This window comes from Parus major, chromosome 25LG1 (assembly GCF_001522545.3).
Source record: "Parus major isolate Abel chromosome 25LG1, Parus_major1.1, whole genome shotgun sequence".
Lineage (NCBI taxonomy): Eukaryota > Metazoa > Chordata > Aves > Passeriformes > Paridae > Parus > Parus major.
The window spans coordinates 55,192-69,263 of record NC_031793.1 but is presented as its reverse complement, the minus strand read 5'-3'; the positions used below and the strand labels follow the sequence as shown (position 1 = coordinate 69,263).

The following is a 14,072-nucleotide window of genomic DNA, read 5'->3' as shown; positions in this document are numbered from 1 at the left end:
AAAAGAAAAAAGAAAAAAAGAAAAAAGAAAAAAGAAAAAATCAAACCATCAGTGTAATAACAAACTGTGATCAACTCTTCCAATGTTTTTCAAGTTGAAGTTAGAAACATCATTAGAAGTAATAAGTTTGTTCTGAAATAGAAGAATGTAAAATAAAGGCCATTGCCAAAATTTTAAGTTACGCAACGTACACTGGAGAATTTCTTGTCCAATAGGCTGACTAAAAACACCTCTCTTTCCAGTGGAGGAAAAACCCCAATGTGAGTGCATTGTGGAGTCTGGAAAAGGCAATTTTAGTCCTTACACGTGACATCCAGCACACTTGTTTTGTCAGCACATCATTTGTTACTCACAATCCCAGACTGGTTTGGCCTAAAAGGGATTTTAAAGATTTCATTCCACCCCCTGCCATGGCAGGGACACCTTCCACTGTCCCAGGCTGCTCCAAGCCCCCTCCAGCCTGGCCTTGGAAACTTCCAGGGATGCAGGGGCAGCCACAGCTTCTCTGAGCACCCTGTGCCAGGGCCTGCCCACCCTGACAGGGAGGAATTCCTTCCCAATATCCCATTTAACTCTGCCTCCCACCCTGGCACTCCAGGCCCTTGTACAGAGTCTCTCTCTGCCAGGATCCCTTCAGGCACTGGAAGGCCACAATGAAGTCATCCCCAAATTTCACTTCTCTTTAAGGTGACTCTTCCTCAAGGCCAATTCCAGTCAGGGTGTGCCAGGGGAAAGGAAGAGGTCTGGGTATGTCAGACACACAAGGTGAGGAATTTTCCTTCCCCCTGGGCAGGCTGTGCCTTAGGAGATCTGCCAGGACAGATTTATGCAGGGAGCCTTGAGAACAGGACACAAGCTGGAGAAATGGAAATGCTCCAGCCTTGGGGACCTCTGGAGCAGGAGCCCCCTGAACAAACAACCCCTGCAAAGGCTACAATTTCCAGGGATTCCCTGGATTCCCCTGCTGAATCACCTGGCAGTACTACATAAGTGTACTTATGTATTACTTATGTACTTATAAGGGTAAATTCTAACATTCCATTAACAAAACTTTAATGTTTATTGGAAAAAAGAGCAGGCTGTAACCAAAACCCTTCAAAAAACTTAGCATCTATGCAACTATATTTGTAATCCTTGCTATTTATCCTATTTTCCCTATCTGCTGCTGCTCTTACTGATTACATCATGGAGATCATAAAAACAAATCCTCGAGGCAGGGCTATTTCCTGGTGTTTGGAAAAGCCCTGGCACATCTCTCCAGCCACTGCATTTACATGCAGGTTATCACCAGGCTGGTTTCTAACTCACTTGGAAAAGTCTTTTTTACTTTTCAGAGCCTGCCTTGAGCTGTTCACAGCAGTGAGAGGTTAAACACAGTAAAACAACTGGTTCTAACAGGTAGGAAAAAATATAAATCCAACCACCAGAGCACATCCAGAGCCCCATCTCAAGAGAGACAAGACACCCAAAACCCTCCACTTTGTTACAGAAAAGAGACTAAAAGCCTCCCCATTACTTTTCAGCAATGAATCTACTTCAAGTGAACACGGGAATTATCTTTCACAGCTGTTGAAACAACAAATCGGCAAACTGTGAAAGAACATTTTTTCCTGCTAATAGCCACAAAATAAAACCATTTCAAACTCCAGATACTTCAGCATCAGAGGTTACACAGAAACACAGCAGAGCACAGTGGTGCAGAGATGATGAAGCTTTTAAACACAGCTTAAATGTACCATGACTTGCAAATCACCCCACAGACACATCACTCACTTGCTTCGAAGGACAGTGCTCGTTCTTCTCCTCTGTCATCTTCCCACTCTTGGGAGCCCTTCTTGGCTGCTTGATGCTGGTTTTTATGGCAGGCCGGCAGACATAATTCTCCAGGTTCTTGGGAGGCTTTTTTGTCCGCTTTGCTTGAAGGCCAATCTTCAGTTTCAGGTTTCCCTCTGAGAAGTTTGTTTCCTTCACCGAGAATTGCTGCTGTGCATCGCCCAGAGCTTCGCTCTTGCCGCTCTCCGCGTTCCCCTCCCGGCTCTTCTTCTTCCCGTCCTCCTCGTCCTTGGTGCAGCCTTCGAGCTCTGCTTCCCCTTTGCCCACCAATGTGCCAATGTTTACCACAGAGGGGCTTTTCCCAGAAAACCCTTCAGAATCAGAACCCAAGCCTAACATAGCAGTATTCCGAGGGTCCATCACAGGCGGAATATTTGCCTTCGGGTGATTTTAGGGAAGATTTACAGAGATATGTTCCTCAGAAGAGCTGTTCCACTATGGGCAGTCAACATTTTTCACTCTGTGGGGTAAAAAGACAGACAGAATAAACATGGATTTTCTATTAGAAATTAAATTCATATTAAAACAAATTAGAAAGCAAACAATTGTATTTCAGACAAGCACAGCAGCTGATGTTCCAAGACACCAACCTTCCAGTCACCTCCTTCCAAACCACAATTTATCTAGAAAACACTTTTAAATGGTAAGTGAAAAATAAAAAGTATGTGACTATTATAATTTCCAAATTATCCACAAGAGACTTCAAATGATGGCTACAAATTTTAATATTGATCATCAAAGTAATTTTCTTATTTATAACCAGAGCCCAGTTAGTCCCAGTCTTGCTGCTTCTGGAACAACTGGAAGAGCTGCATCTAAGGAAGGAGCAGGCAAATGAAAACCATGAGAAAGCATCCAAACCCCAGAAATATTCTGGTTTTAATTATCTGAGCCACCAAGAAAGTTGAGCTTAAGCCACATGTGCATCAGTTTACAAACACGCCACAAAATCCGCTTGTTAGTTAAAGACTTTCCACAATTCAGGAAGGAGGATGGGAGAACAGAAGCCAATCCCACCAAACATTCATATGCTGGTTTGTGCTTCCTGAAGCACAGGAAGAGGGAAGTCCACACTTCCATCAGCCCAGACACTGTTAGAAAATATAGAATTGACCTATTTAGCATAAAATAAGAGAGGGAACCTTTTCATCTTAACTACAGCAAAAGTAAATAAGAGTCAACCTCTAAGTCTGTGAGGGTCCCAGACCCTTGTGCAGCACTGACCTCCTGCTCACACACAGACCCTGAGCTTCCCTCCCTGCCAGAGAACAAACCAACCTGTGCTCTTTGTAGCTTTATCATGCAGGCAAGAATCCCAAAATCCCAGAGCTGTTTGGGCTGGGGGGGACCTTGAAGATCATCTCATCCCACCCCTGCCATGGACAGGGACATCTTCCACTATCCCAGGTTGCTCCAAGCCCTGTTCAGCCTGGCCTGGAACCCTTCCAGGGATCCAGGGGCAGCCACAGCTTCTTTGGGCAGCCTGTGCCAAGATATCACCATGAAGCCATTCCCCTCTGCCCTGTCTCCAAACCCTTGGAAAATTCTCTCTCCATCTTTCTTGCAGGCTCCCTTAAGGCAATGAAAAGATATTTGTTCTGGGGGCATTCTAAGGAGAAAATGTTTAAATATCTTCAGCACATAAATACCTTTATCATTTTTGAAATGAAATGGATCAGAAACAGGTCTGAAAAAACACAGATTTGCTGAAAAGTGTAACACAGGCAGCAAACCAGCCTGCAACTTCTGTCCTTACCTTCTCTACAGTCATTAAGGCTGAATTGTGAGGAACTGCATGGGAAGATGTCATGGACTGCAAAATGAGTTTCAAATCAAGGTCTCAAGGAGCCCAGCACTTTCCTGAGATGTTTGACCCCCTGGCAGGTCAGCAGGAGCCCACTGGAGCACAGAGCACGTGGCAGGTCCCACAGCTCCCAGGCCACACAAGAACTGGGGAAGCAGCAGCAAAGGAGCTGTTTTTGGGGTGGCTCTGGAGCAAAGACACTGCAGGGAAGGGGAAAGCAGCAGGAATGTGAAAGGTGACACCAGAGAGCACCAAGGCAACTGCAGTGGACACAGGTTGGAGGACAGATGCCAGGATTAGTGGGGGGAGAAGAAATGCTGCTGGGAACACCAGATGCAGCCCATCACAAAGCCAGGCTTCCCTGGCTGTGTCCTCAGAGAAAATAAACTTATTTCCATGTGTTCTGTGCACATTATTCACGGGGTTTCTATCTGCAGCTCTGGCTTTCCAACTACGCACATCCTCAGAAATCAAACCTGCAATTATTACTCATAAGACCAGGGGTAATTAGATAAAATCTCCATTTTATAAGGAGAAAGAATGGGTAGAGCAGTGTGACATGGACACAGAAAGTGAGTCAGTGGCACTGCCCAGTTCAAGGCCCAGTTAGTCCAACAGGCTTCACCACATCACCAAAAATGGGCTTTTTCACTTATATCAATCTCCAGGAAAAACTGGCCAGCAGGTAAACAATTCTGAACTGAAGCCTGAATTTGTATTATTCAAGTCCAAGCAAAGGGACAATCCCACATGCCATCATGCAACTCTCACATCTGTGCTCACACAACTATTTCCTTCTCTAGTGGCTGGGGTGCAGAGCAGTGACAATACTTCAGACATTTTCTTACAAATAAAATGAATTAATCAGCTTCAAATACGAAACCAACTGCAAGAAACTGCAAAACCCAAAGTGCAAGGTGGGAATCAGAGCAAAGGAACCGTGTTCACACCCTACTCTGTGCTAAGAGGATGGGTAACTATCCAGAAACAAAGTCACTAAATTGATGGCTCCCACAAACACAGAGCAGGGCATTTATTTATCCATTAATTGCTCTCAACACAGACAAAAAAAAATGCTAATCCTGGCCCTAATCACCATTTTGCCTCGATCACTGTAATCTTCTCACAATTCCCCAGTTACCCCACTAATTCACAGGATAGGTGTCTGTCACTCCAAGCTCATTTCCCTGAATCCCCACGTGCAGTTTCCTCCCTGCCTTATCAAGTCCAAGTTTCCTGTCACTGTCTCCAAGGTGTTCCCAAGTGTACCTTGGCTCTTCCCTTGCTCAGAGCTGTTTCCCCAGTGATGCCACTATTTGTTTTCTCTTCTCACTTTACTTTCTCTGTGCTACTCCTCACACTCTGTGTGAGGATCTGTTCCATTCCTCCTGCAGGTTGTCCCTTAAAACCTTGTGGATGTCAAAGCAAATGAGCAGCCAAGTGGTGACAGCCACAGTTCAGAGGCAGCTAAAACAACTTGCATGAACTTATCCTGAAAACTCTGATGTTTTGGGACTTTAAAGACCTAAAATGATCATATTTAACCATGTGAGATAAGGTACTTATCCATGTCTCTGCTTTCCATGTTAGCTGCACAAAGTTACAAGTCCTGTTCTGAATTATCCTACATCCATGGGATCCTAGGTTAACAAAACTTTTGCTGGATTGAAAACCATCCAGTACCAAATCCCTGCATGGCCTCTCAAGTGATGAGCAAGACATGGCCTCACCACTTCCCTACAAAGCAAATCACATCAAACTCCCAGCCCCTCAGTTCTGTAGATTTCAAATCCCTCCTGAAATTGTTCTTCCCCCCAAAAAATTAACTATGAAGCATTTTAGCATCTGTTTTGACACCTGGAACTAAGTGGTGTTCATTAATGGTTTCTCTAATGCCACACACAGTTTTATTCATCCTTATTCCCCTGGTGTCACATCCCAAGCCCTCTCTGCCCATCAGCTGCTAAGATTTCTGTTCTTCTGATCCTCTGCTTCCCCAGAAAGAAAATGCCAAGGGTTGGTTCTGCTACCAGATTCCCAGATATGTTACCCCACATCCCTCAGCAATATTAACTGAGATTTCCCCCTCTGTTCAATTTAGGACGTTGAGTTCATTCCTGCTGCTGCTTTTGTTGATAAAAAAATACTGTCATGTCATATTTGGAAGGTGAATATTTTTATTTCGGTTCTTTTAATTTCTTCAGCTTCAAGGAACATTAAAACCAATTCAGCTGAGTGTTAGAAATCCCAGAATATTACTACTAACTCCATGGCCTCCCACAGTCCCCTCTCAAATTCCTTGTCTCCTTTTCTTTGCTAAGGAAGACAGCTACCACACTCAGAAAAGAGAAATAAAAAGTGGGATAAAGCTTTACAATATTTCTCTACATCACAATCCCTGAACAGGGGAAACAGGAGCTCAAGGCCCCTGGATCACCTGCACAAGCATCCTTAAAATATTTAGAGATGGAGGCATCAGGAATAAAGTTCCTGTTTGCATTACAGGAGGTAATAAATGAAACACTTTCCAATCAGAATCTGCTGGATGCGTTTCTGACAGACAGAAATCCCAGGGGACCTGTCTTGTCAGGAAGAATATTCCACAGAACTGCTGGGAGCAGAGGCCACGCTCAGGGAAAGCAGAGCAGGACAGGAGTTTTGTGGGAAGAAAGGCAGAGGACAGACAGGAGAACACCCTGTGAGTGTGACCTGGTGGGAGGAAAATTGGGAAGCAGGGATAGAGTTCCTCCTGGTTTTTAACCTGGCCCCAGCTGACACCCTGACTGCAGGTCTGGAATCACAGGGCTGGATTTGGAGATGCAGGGTAATTCTATTCATATGCAAATAAAAGCAAAATTGCTAAAATCTGCATAACCAACCCGTGTTTGATGGGAGCAAAGGTTCCTCCACCCTTAGGCTGTGAGTGCCAACATCAGCCAACGCTGACTGCCGAGGGAAAAGCAGTTTGGGAACTCTCCTAAAATATTATCCCATGTGCTACAGTGGGAGTCAGGAGCTCCCTGAGAGGTCTCTACATCCAGGGCCTTCCAGGGGATTTTTCTGGACAAATCCCATTTATTTATTTCCATCCACTAAAAGATAAGGGTCACAGCAAACCAGCACTTCTCCTTTAACTCCAGACAGATTCCTTTGGTTATTCCCAACCCATCCCAGTGCCAGAATGGGCACACCTGTGCCACAGGTAATGGACAGAAAACCAGGGAAAAACAAAGATTTTGCTTTCACAGAACCATCACAGTAGGTCTCATAACAGATTTTTTTCCCCCCTTTGCAAGCTGGGGATGGGACTCATGACCTCACTGAAGTGGGAGAATGTGTCCACAACAGCACCAGCCCTTCCAACAGCAGCAGAAATTAATTGTATTTTTAAAAAGCCAACAATATCTATTTAAAAATACATTTAATTCAGTAACTACATGTGCTATTGCCACTTTTCTCTTGTGAGAACAGCATTCCCATTTTTACCACTATGTCTCTCTCTTCCACCAAGGGAAAAAAACTGCTTTTTATATCCTTTAGGACAGTTTAAACTTCTGAAAACAACTGGAAAAAGAAAGCTTCTTCTGGAAATTGTAACTCAAATTTTGTCACTGGTTATTATCACTCAAACCTTTTTAGGCAACTGCCGACTGCCTGTAGCAATGAAATCAAGTCCAAAAAGAAGTTGTGGTAATTTTGTCTTTTAAACCAAGATGTTTCAGACTTAGAACTCTTCAAAATGAAAAAAAAAAAAGGGCTCTCTTTTATACTCTCAGACAGCTGAGAAAAGCTTTGAGTAAGAACACTTCTTAAGAACTCAAGCAGGCAGACAGATGATGATTTTAGAGCCCATCTCTCCCCATATGTTCAAGCAGCTGCCAGAACTTCCCTGTTTCCCACAGAGGCACCAGGGATGATCCCAAGGTCCTCAAGGATGACCACGGGAAACACGAGTTTTACAGGATTCACCCCAAAACACAACACCTGCAGGTGTAACTTAAATTACTGCAAGGAGGACAGCCAAAACAAACCAGGAAAGAAGATGCACTGCTCCTGAAAATGATAACTGAGGAGATTTCAATGGATGAGGGTAAAGCCACAGGTTCTGTCTCTGCTCCCAGAGCTCCCATCACCTCCAGTTTCCTTACTGGTTCCTAACAACACACAGCTAGGAGAGTGAATGCGTGTCCTGAGGCCATCGCATGGAAACCCACATTCCAAGCAGCTTCCAGTTCTCTGCTACATAATTAACAGGGTGAAGAACCACAAACCAAGGGCCAAAACCAGGAATCAGAAAGTCAAGAGACCACGGAAGAGAGAAACAAGGATGGGAACACATTTTGGCTTTTGATGTGAGAGATCAAAAAGATATCAAAAAAGAGAGATAAGGCTCAACCACCTAAACCCAAATTCACGGCCAATAAAGCTAAAACAGGACTAAAAATCCAATGAAAGTAAAATTTCAGAAGTATGATTTTGGAGAAGAGGGAAGACAAAGTCTACAAGACGCTGACCCAGTAAAGCAGCCAGCATCCCAAAACCCAAAAAACCCACATAAATATTTAGCAGGGAGACCCCCGGCTCCGCGCCCCGCATCCCCCGCCCGTCTCACGGGGCAGGAGCCCGGGGAAACCACAGAACTTCGGGGATGCGCAGCCTCGGGCACAGCCCCGCTCCGCAGGGAAGCGGGGGCCAGGAGGGGCCCCGGGGCCGCTGCCAGGTGACACCGCGGCCCCGCCGCCCGTCCGAGCGGGGCTGTCAGGCTCCCGCACCCCCCGGGGGCTGCCCCGGGCCCGGGCCCCGCCGCCGCCGCCGCCGCTGCTGTCACCGGGCCCCGCCGCCAGCGGGGATCCCCCGCCCCTCGCCGCGGTCCCTGTCAGGGATCCCCCGGTGCCTCCCGGTGCGGGCCTGGCTGTCAGGGACTCCCCGGCCCATCCGCGGCTGTCAGGGACCCCCCGCCCCGCTCCCCGTACGGGTCCACGCTGCGCTCCGGGCCCTGCTGGGGATCCCCCCCCGCCGCCCCCGGGGATCCCCCGCCGTCGCCGGGGATACCCAGCGCCCGCCACCGGGCCGGGAGCGAGGGTGCGGTGTGGGGGTGCGGGGGAGGTGCGGGGGGGATACGGGGGAGATGCGGGGGGGGTGCGGGGCGGCCCCGCGGCGGATCCCGGCGCGCCTCCCCTCCCCCCGAGCCGCGGGCCTGAGGCGGTCCCAGTCCCCGCCCGCCCGCCCGCCCGCTCCTCACCGTGTCAGCGGCAGCGCGGCCGGGGCCGAGCACGGGCTGCTCCGCGCCGCATCCCCGCGGCCGCCCGGGCGCGGACGGGGCCGGGGCGGGACCGGGACCGAGCGGCCGCCGCGGCGGGGCCTGAGCCGAGCGAGGCGGCGGAACCAAAATGGCGGCGGCTCCTGCTCCGCCGCGAGCGAGCGCACGGCCACGCCCCCCGGCGGCGGCCACGCCCACTCCGCGCCCGGCCACGCCCCCAGCGCGGCCGCACCCCCGCGGGCAGAGGGCGCGGCGGTCACGCCTGGCCACGCCCCCTTAGACCACGCCCATGATTCCCTGGACATGCCCATGAAGGCCACGCCCCCTCGATCCAGGCCACGCCCACCGGGAAAAGCCTCGGGAAAGGGAAAAGCCGGGAAAAGGAAAAATCGCTTTTCTGCCCCAAAGCGATGCAGGTGGTTTTCTCACCCACAGAGACATCTTGCCTTCAATGCCACACCCACGCACTTGCCACTTCACGGTCACTAAAGTATTTTCGTGGATCTGGAATCATGGGATGTTACGGGGCTGGAATGGACCTTAAAGGCCATTTAGTCTCAACCCTCCTGCCACAGGCAGAGACATCTTCCACTAGACCAGATCACGCAAAGCCTCGTCCAGCCCGGCCTTGGACACTTCCAGGGATCCAGGAGCTGCCACAGATTCTCTGGGAAGCCTCTGCCAGGCCCTCCCCACCCTCACAGGGAGGAATTCCTTCCTAATAGGTGACCTAACTTTTCCCTCTGTCAATTTGTACCCATTACTCCTTATCCTATCACTACGGTGTCTGACCAAGAGTCCCTTTCCATTTCTATGTAGCCCCTTTAGATCTGGAAGGTGCTGAGGTCTCCCCAGATCCTTCTCTTCTCCAGGCTGAATATTCCCAACCCTCCCAGGCCTTTTAGCTACGTTGTTGTCCCCACTAGACTTCCTCCAATTGTTTCATATCCTTTGTATTTTGGAAATGATGGAGTGATGCTCACAATATCTGATGGGAATTACTATAGCCATTTGTAATTGTGGTTAAATAGGGTTTTAAAACATTGTCTGCCAGGAATAGGAAAAAATTAATTTTAAAATTGTATTACAGCAATGTGTATATATAAACCCAAATGAACAAAAATCGCTGCAACTAAAACACCCATAGCAGAAAGAAATGTGAAGTTTTTGCAGAAGCAGAGATTTAAGCTGTCAATACCTGAAAACCTGGCAATGAAACCATGAACAGCAAATTGCTTTTGCACTACGCACGCAAAATTCAATACTGAGGATCCAGATGACTCCTCAGAAATGAAAAACAGGCTGTGCCTGAGCCAGCGCCGTGACCTGGAAGCCAAGAAGGCCAACAAAATACTGGGGGCATCAAGATGAGCATTCCCAGCAGGTCAGGGAGTGATGCTGCCCCTCTGCCCAGCCCTGGAGGCACCTCTGGAGTGCTGTGTCCAGCTCTGGATCCTCAGCACAGCAGGGACAGGAGCTCCCGGAGGGTCCCTGCCCAGGAAAGGCTGAGGGAGCTGGGGCTGCTCAGCCTGGAGAGGAGCCCCAGCTGAGAGGGGCCTCAGTTCTGGATGTCCCTGGTTGTCCCTGAGTGTCCCTGGATGTCCCTGGCTGTCCCTGAGTGTCCCTGGGTGTCCCTGGGTGTCCCTGCCTGTCCCTGGTTGTCCCTGGATGTCCCTGGTTGTCCCTGGATGTCCCTCGCTGTCCCTATCCAGCCCTGGCTGTCCCTGGTTGTCCCTCTCTGTCCCTGGGTGTCCCTCGCTGTTCCTGGCTGTCCCTCTCTGTCCCTGTCCATCCCTGGTTGTCCCTGGTTGTCCCTGTCCATCCCTGGCTGTCCCTGGATGCCCCTGGGTGTTCCTGGGTGTCCCTGGATGTCCCTGGCTGTCCCTCTCTGTCCCTGGCTGTCCCTGGTTGTCCCTGTCCATCCCTGGTTGTCCCTGGCTGTCCCTGGCTGTCCCTGGGCACAGGAGGGGCAGAGCAGGCCCAGGCTCTGCTCCAGGCCCAGCAGTGGCAGCAGAGCCACGGGCAGGGGCTGAGCCCAGGATCTGCCCTGCACAGGAGGCAGAACTTGTGCCCTGGGCAGTGGCCAGCCCCAAGCAGAGCCCAGAGAGGCTGTGGATCCTCCTCGCTCGGGATATCCCAGACCCACCTGGCCTCAGTCCCGTGCCCTGTGCTCTGGGATGGCCCTGCCTGCACCAGATGTGACCCACAGCGCTTCCTCCCAACCCCACCCGCTTCTGAATCCATCCTCTTCTGAAAACCTGGCGACGAACCTCGAGCAGCTTTCGCGCTGCACCCACCAAACGCGGCGCGGAGGGGCCGGCCGGGATAAAATTAATTAAACAAATTAACGCCGCTCGTACAGAACCCCCAGGTAGGGAGGCCACGCCCCCTTTGACCACGCCCACGCGTTCGCGCCCATCGTGGCCACGCCCTTTATGTCCCTCCGCGCCTCCCGTAGCGGCCGCGTCATCGCGGGGCTGCGGCGGCGCCGGCGGCGGGACCGGCCCCGGTGGGCCCCGGTGAGTGCGGGGGCACCGCGGGCACCTCGGACACACCGCGGGGCCCTCGGGAGCGCCGACCGCGCCCTCCCGCTCCCCCCGCCCAAGCGGCCGCGCTGCTCCGGCTCCGCGTGTGACCGGGAGTGGGGAACGGAGCCCGCGGCAGCACGTGGGAGGCACCGGGAGGGCCGCGCCGCGCTCGGTCCGCAGCGACCGGGCGTTGTTTTTATCTAATCTGGAGAGCCGAGGCGTTCTGGTCGCTGATGGATGGCTGTGAATGCACCTTTGGGGTTGTCTCCGTGATTTTTGGTGGTAAAAGGCCAGAAATCCGGTGTTGCTCCCGGTGCACCGGGGCTGTTGTGAGCCCGGCCCGGTGCGCTCAGGGGAGCGGCCGCGGTTTCCAGCTCCTTTCGCAGGGACAGAGCTCAGAGCAGCCCCCTCGCTCATTCAGGGATTCTGTCAGAACCCTCGGGGTGCCCAAAATTAACCGCAGGTTTTAAAAAGAAGTCAACAGCAAGTTAAAAAAAAAATAAATAAACGGGATTTTTTTAAAAAAAACGAACACAAAGTTTAAAAATATTAACAGAATTCAGTCTTTGTGACTCCTTAACTTCCTTCTTGTGGAAGAAGCTTTCCCATCCCTGCTTTTTTAGCAGCTAGAAGCCAATGATTCCCACGTGGAGCAGATTTCTCCTCCCTGCGCTGCACGTACCAGCAAGGCGTGTAAAATCCCTAAAAATTCCTCTGCAGGATGAGATCTTCACTCATTCCTGAAATAGCAACAGCGGGGGGTTGTTTTTCCCCGTGTTTATTTTAGTTGAAGGAATGAACAGCGTTTTCACAGCGTTCCCTGTGGGGTTGTTTCCCCTCCCTGCAGTAACAGGTGGAAATGTTGTTTTTGTGCAGGTGAAGCAGCTTTGTCTTGCTGTGCTGCAGGTAACCACCCCTCCCAGCGAGGCAGCAGCTCCTCCTGAGGAATCAAGGTAATTAATATTCCCCGAGGGATTAAGGTAATTAATATTCCCTTGGAATGCAGCTTTTTGCACCCAGGGATTCTCAGAGCAGCCTTGTTTGGCACTGTCAGGGTTTTCTCCTCGGGAGGTTCTGTGGAAAAGGCCTTGCAGAGGTGGCAGATGTGACATTTTCACTCTTTATTTCTGCATCACAACTGCTCAAATGTTTTGTTTGGGGTTTTTCCTCCTGCTGTCAGTTGGAAATATGCTGGTAAATGATGAGGATGGAGCTGGAGACACAGAGGCACCTTCAGTCTCTGCATTATTCCAGTTCCTCCACAATAATCACTGCTGCAGCTCTGACATCTCCTAACAGCTGCACTCAAAATTCCTTTCCCAGACAATCCCAACAAAATTCTGTTCTCCTCCCTAGGAGAATGAAATACCTTCATTTACAAAGTAAAGGTTGTTTTTTTTTTCTCTTCATGTCTCTGAGTAAATTCCACATAATTAAAGAAATAGTTTTTATTAGTTTTATTTATACTTTATTTTAATTGACTAATTTTTAATTTTAAATTATTTATTTTTGTTTTTTGGATGGCATGGTTTTTATTCTGTTATTTTATTAATAGTTTTTCTTAGGCAAGTGGTGCTGCTCACAAGTTTGTGTTACTGCAGAGCATCTGACACTTGGTCTGAATTATTTCTGTGTCTTTCAACACAAACAGTTCTCTCCCAGCAGAAGATAATCAGCAACAAAACCAACTGAAACATCCATTTCTGTTCCTGCAGGAAAATGCTGAGAAGTCTGAAAGGACTCGTCTGTCGCTCTCTGAAGGTGAGTCCTGTAAGAGCCTGGTGCTATTTCCAATATTTCAATTTTCCCATGGCCTGGAATGACAATTTACAGCGGTAAAAAGTGAGATTCTTCTTATATTTGTCAGCTAAAACCACTAAATTGGGGGTGTAAACTCCCACTGAGGGCTGAGGAAAGAGCTGGTGCAGCATTTCCACGTTTCCCTGAGGAGTCTGGGGAGAGGGAGCCTGGGTGCTGAGCTCCCCCAGCTTCCACTCACATGTTCCTCAGGAAACTGGGATTATCCCACTTGCTCTGCATGGTTGGAATGTCCACAGGGAGAATCCACCAGCCTTGCACTAATCCTGTGGGAAGAGGTTTTTCCAGAAATGATGGAATCGCGTCCCGAGCTGGAAGGGACCCACAGGGATGGTGGGGTCAGCTCCTGGCGCTGCCTGGACACCCCAAGAATTCCCACCTGGATTTGCTGGGAGCTCCAAAGGCTCCTTGGGGCTGTTCCCATTCCCTGAAGAGCCTGGGCAGTGCCTGAGCCCCCTCTGGGGCAAGAACCTTTTATTTGTTTTCATTTCCTGAGCCAAAAAGTGCAATGGCTGGGTGTAGCCATAGCAGCTCTACTGACAGCACCCTGTGTTATCCAGAGAGCCTCCTTAAACCCTAAACAGCAGCAGCAGCAGCGCTCCATGGCTCTGGAATTGCTTCCTGATGGAAGAGAATTCCAGCTGTGTTGTTTGCTGCTGCCTTTTCCAGCCTTTTCCCCTGGAGCACAGCGATGTGGGGAGCGATGAGGGCGGCTGCAGCTGCCTCCTCCTGCAGCTCTGCCTGGGCAGGGCTTCCCTTCCTGGGCAGCCTCTGCAGAACCAGCCCGGTGGTCCCGAGGGTGGGATCTGTGGAATGTGTGGGAACAGCC

General features: G+C 49.9%; 2 protein-coding genes across 4 annotated transcripts in view; one reads left to right on the top strand and one right to left on the bottom strand.

The window, feature by feature from the left end:
• ASH1L (ASH1 like histone lysine methyltransferase) overlaps positions 1 to 8,978 on the bottom strand; it is a 60,231-nt gene extending 51,253 nt beyond the window's left edge. For 2 of the 3 annotated variants that reach the window (XM_015650095.3, XM_015650096.3), the window contains exons 1-2: positions 8,880 to 8,977; positions 1,774 to 2,293 (exon numbers count right to left, since the gene is read on the bottom strand). In XM_015650095.3, coding sequence (XP_015505581.1) covers positions 1,774 to 2,193 — 420 coding nt within the window. In that variant the 5' untranslated portion in view covers positions 2,194 to 2,293; positions 8,880 to 8,977. Of the gene's footprint in view, positions 1 to 1,773; positions 2,294 to 8,879 lie in introns of all 3 variants that reach the window. The other variant, XM_033519731.1, reaches the window with a different exon arrangement.
• A 3,227-nt stretch (positions 8,979 to 12,205) lies between these two features.
• Positions 12,206 to 14,072, top strand: part of DAP3 (death associated protein 3) — a 15,768-nt gene continuing 13,901 nt past the window's right edge. Inside the window, exons 1-2 of the mRNA XM_019008940.1 lie at positions 12,206 to 12,378; positions 13,141 to 13,186. Coding sequence (XP_018864485.1) covers positions 12,221 to 12,378; positions 13,141 to 13,186 — 204 coding nt within the window. The 5' untranslated portion in view covers positions 12,206 to 12,220. The remainder of the gene's footprint in view (positions 12,379 to 13,140; positions 13,187 to 14,072) is intronic.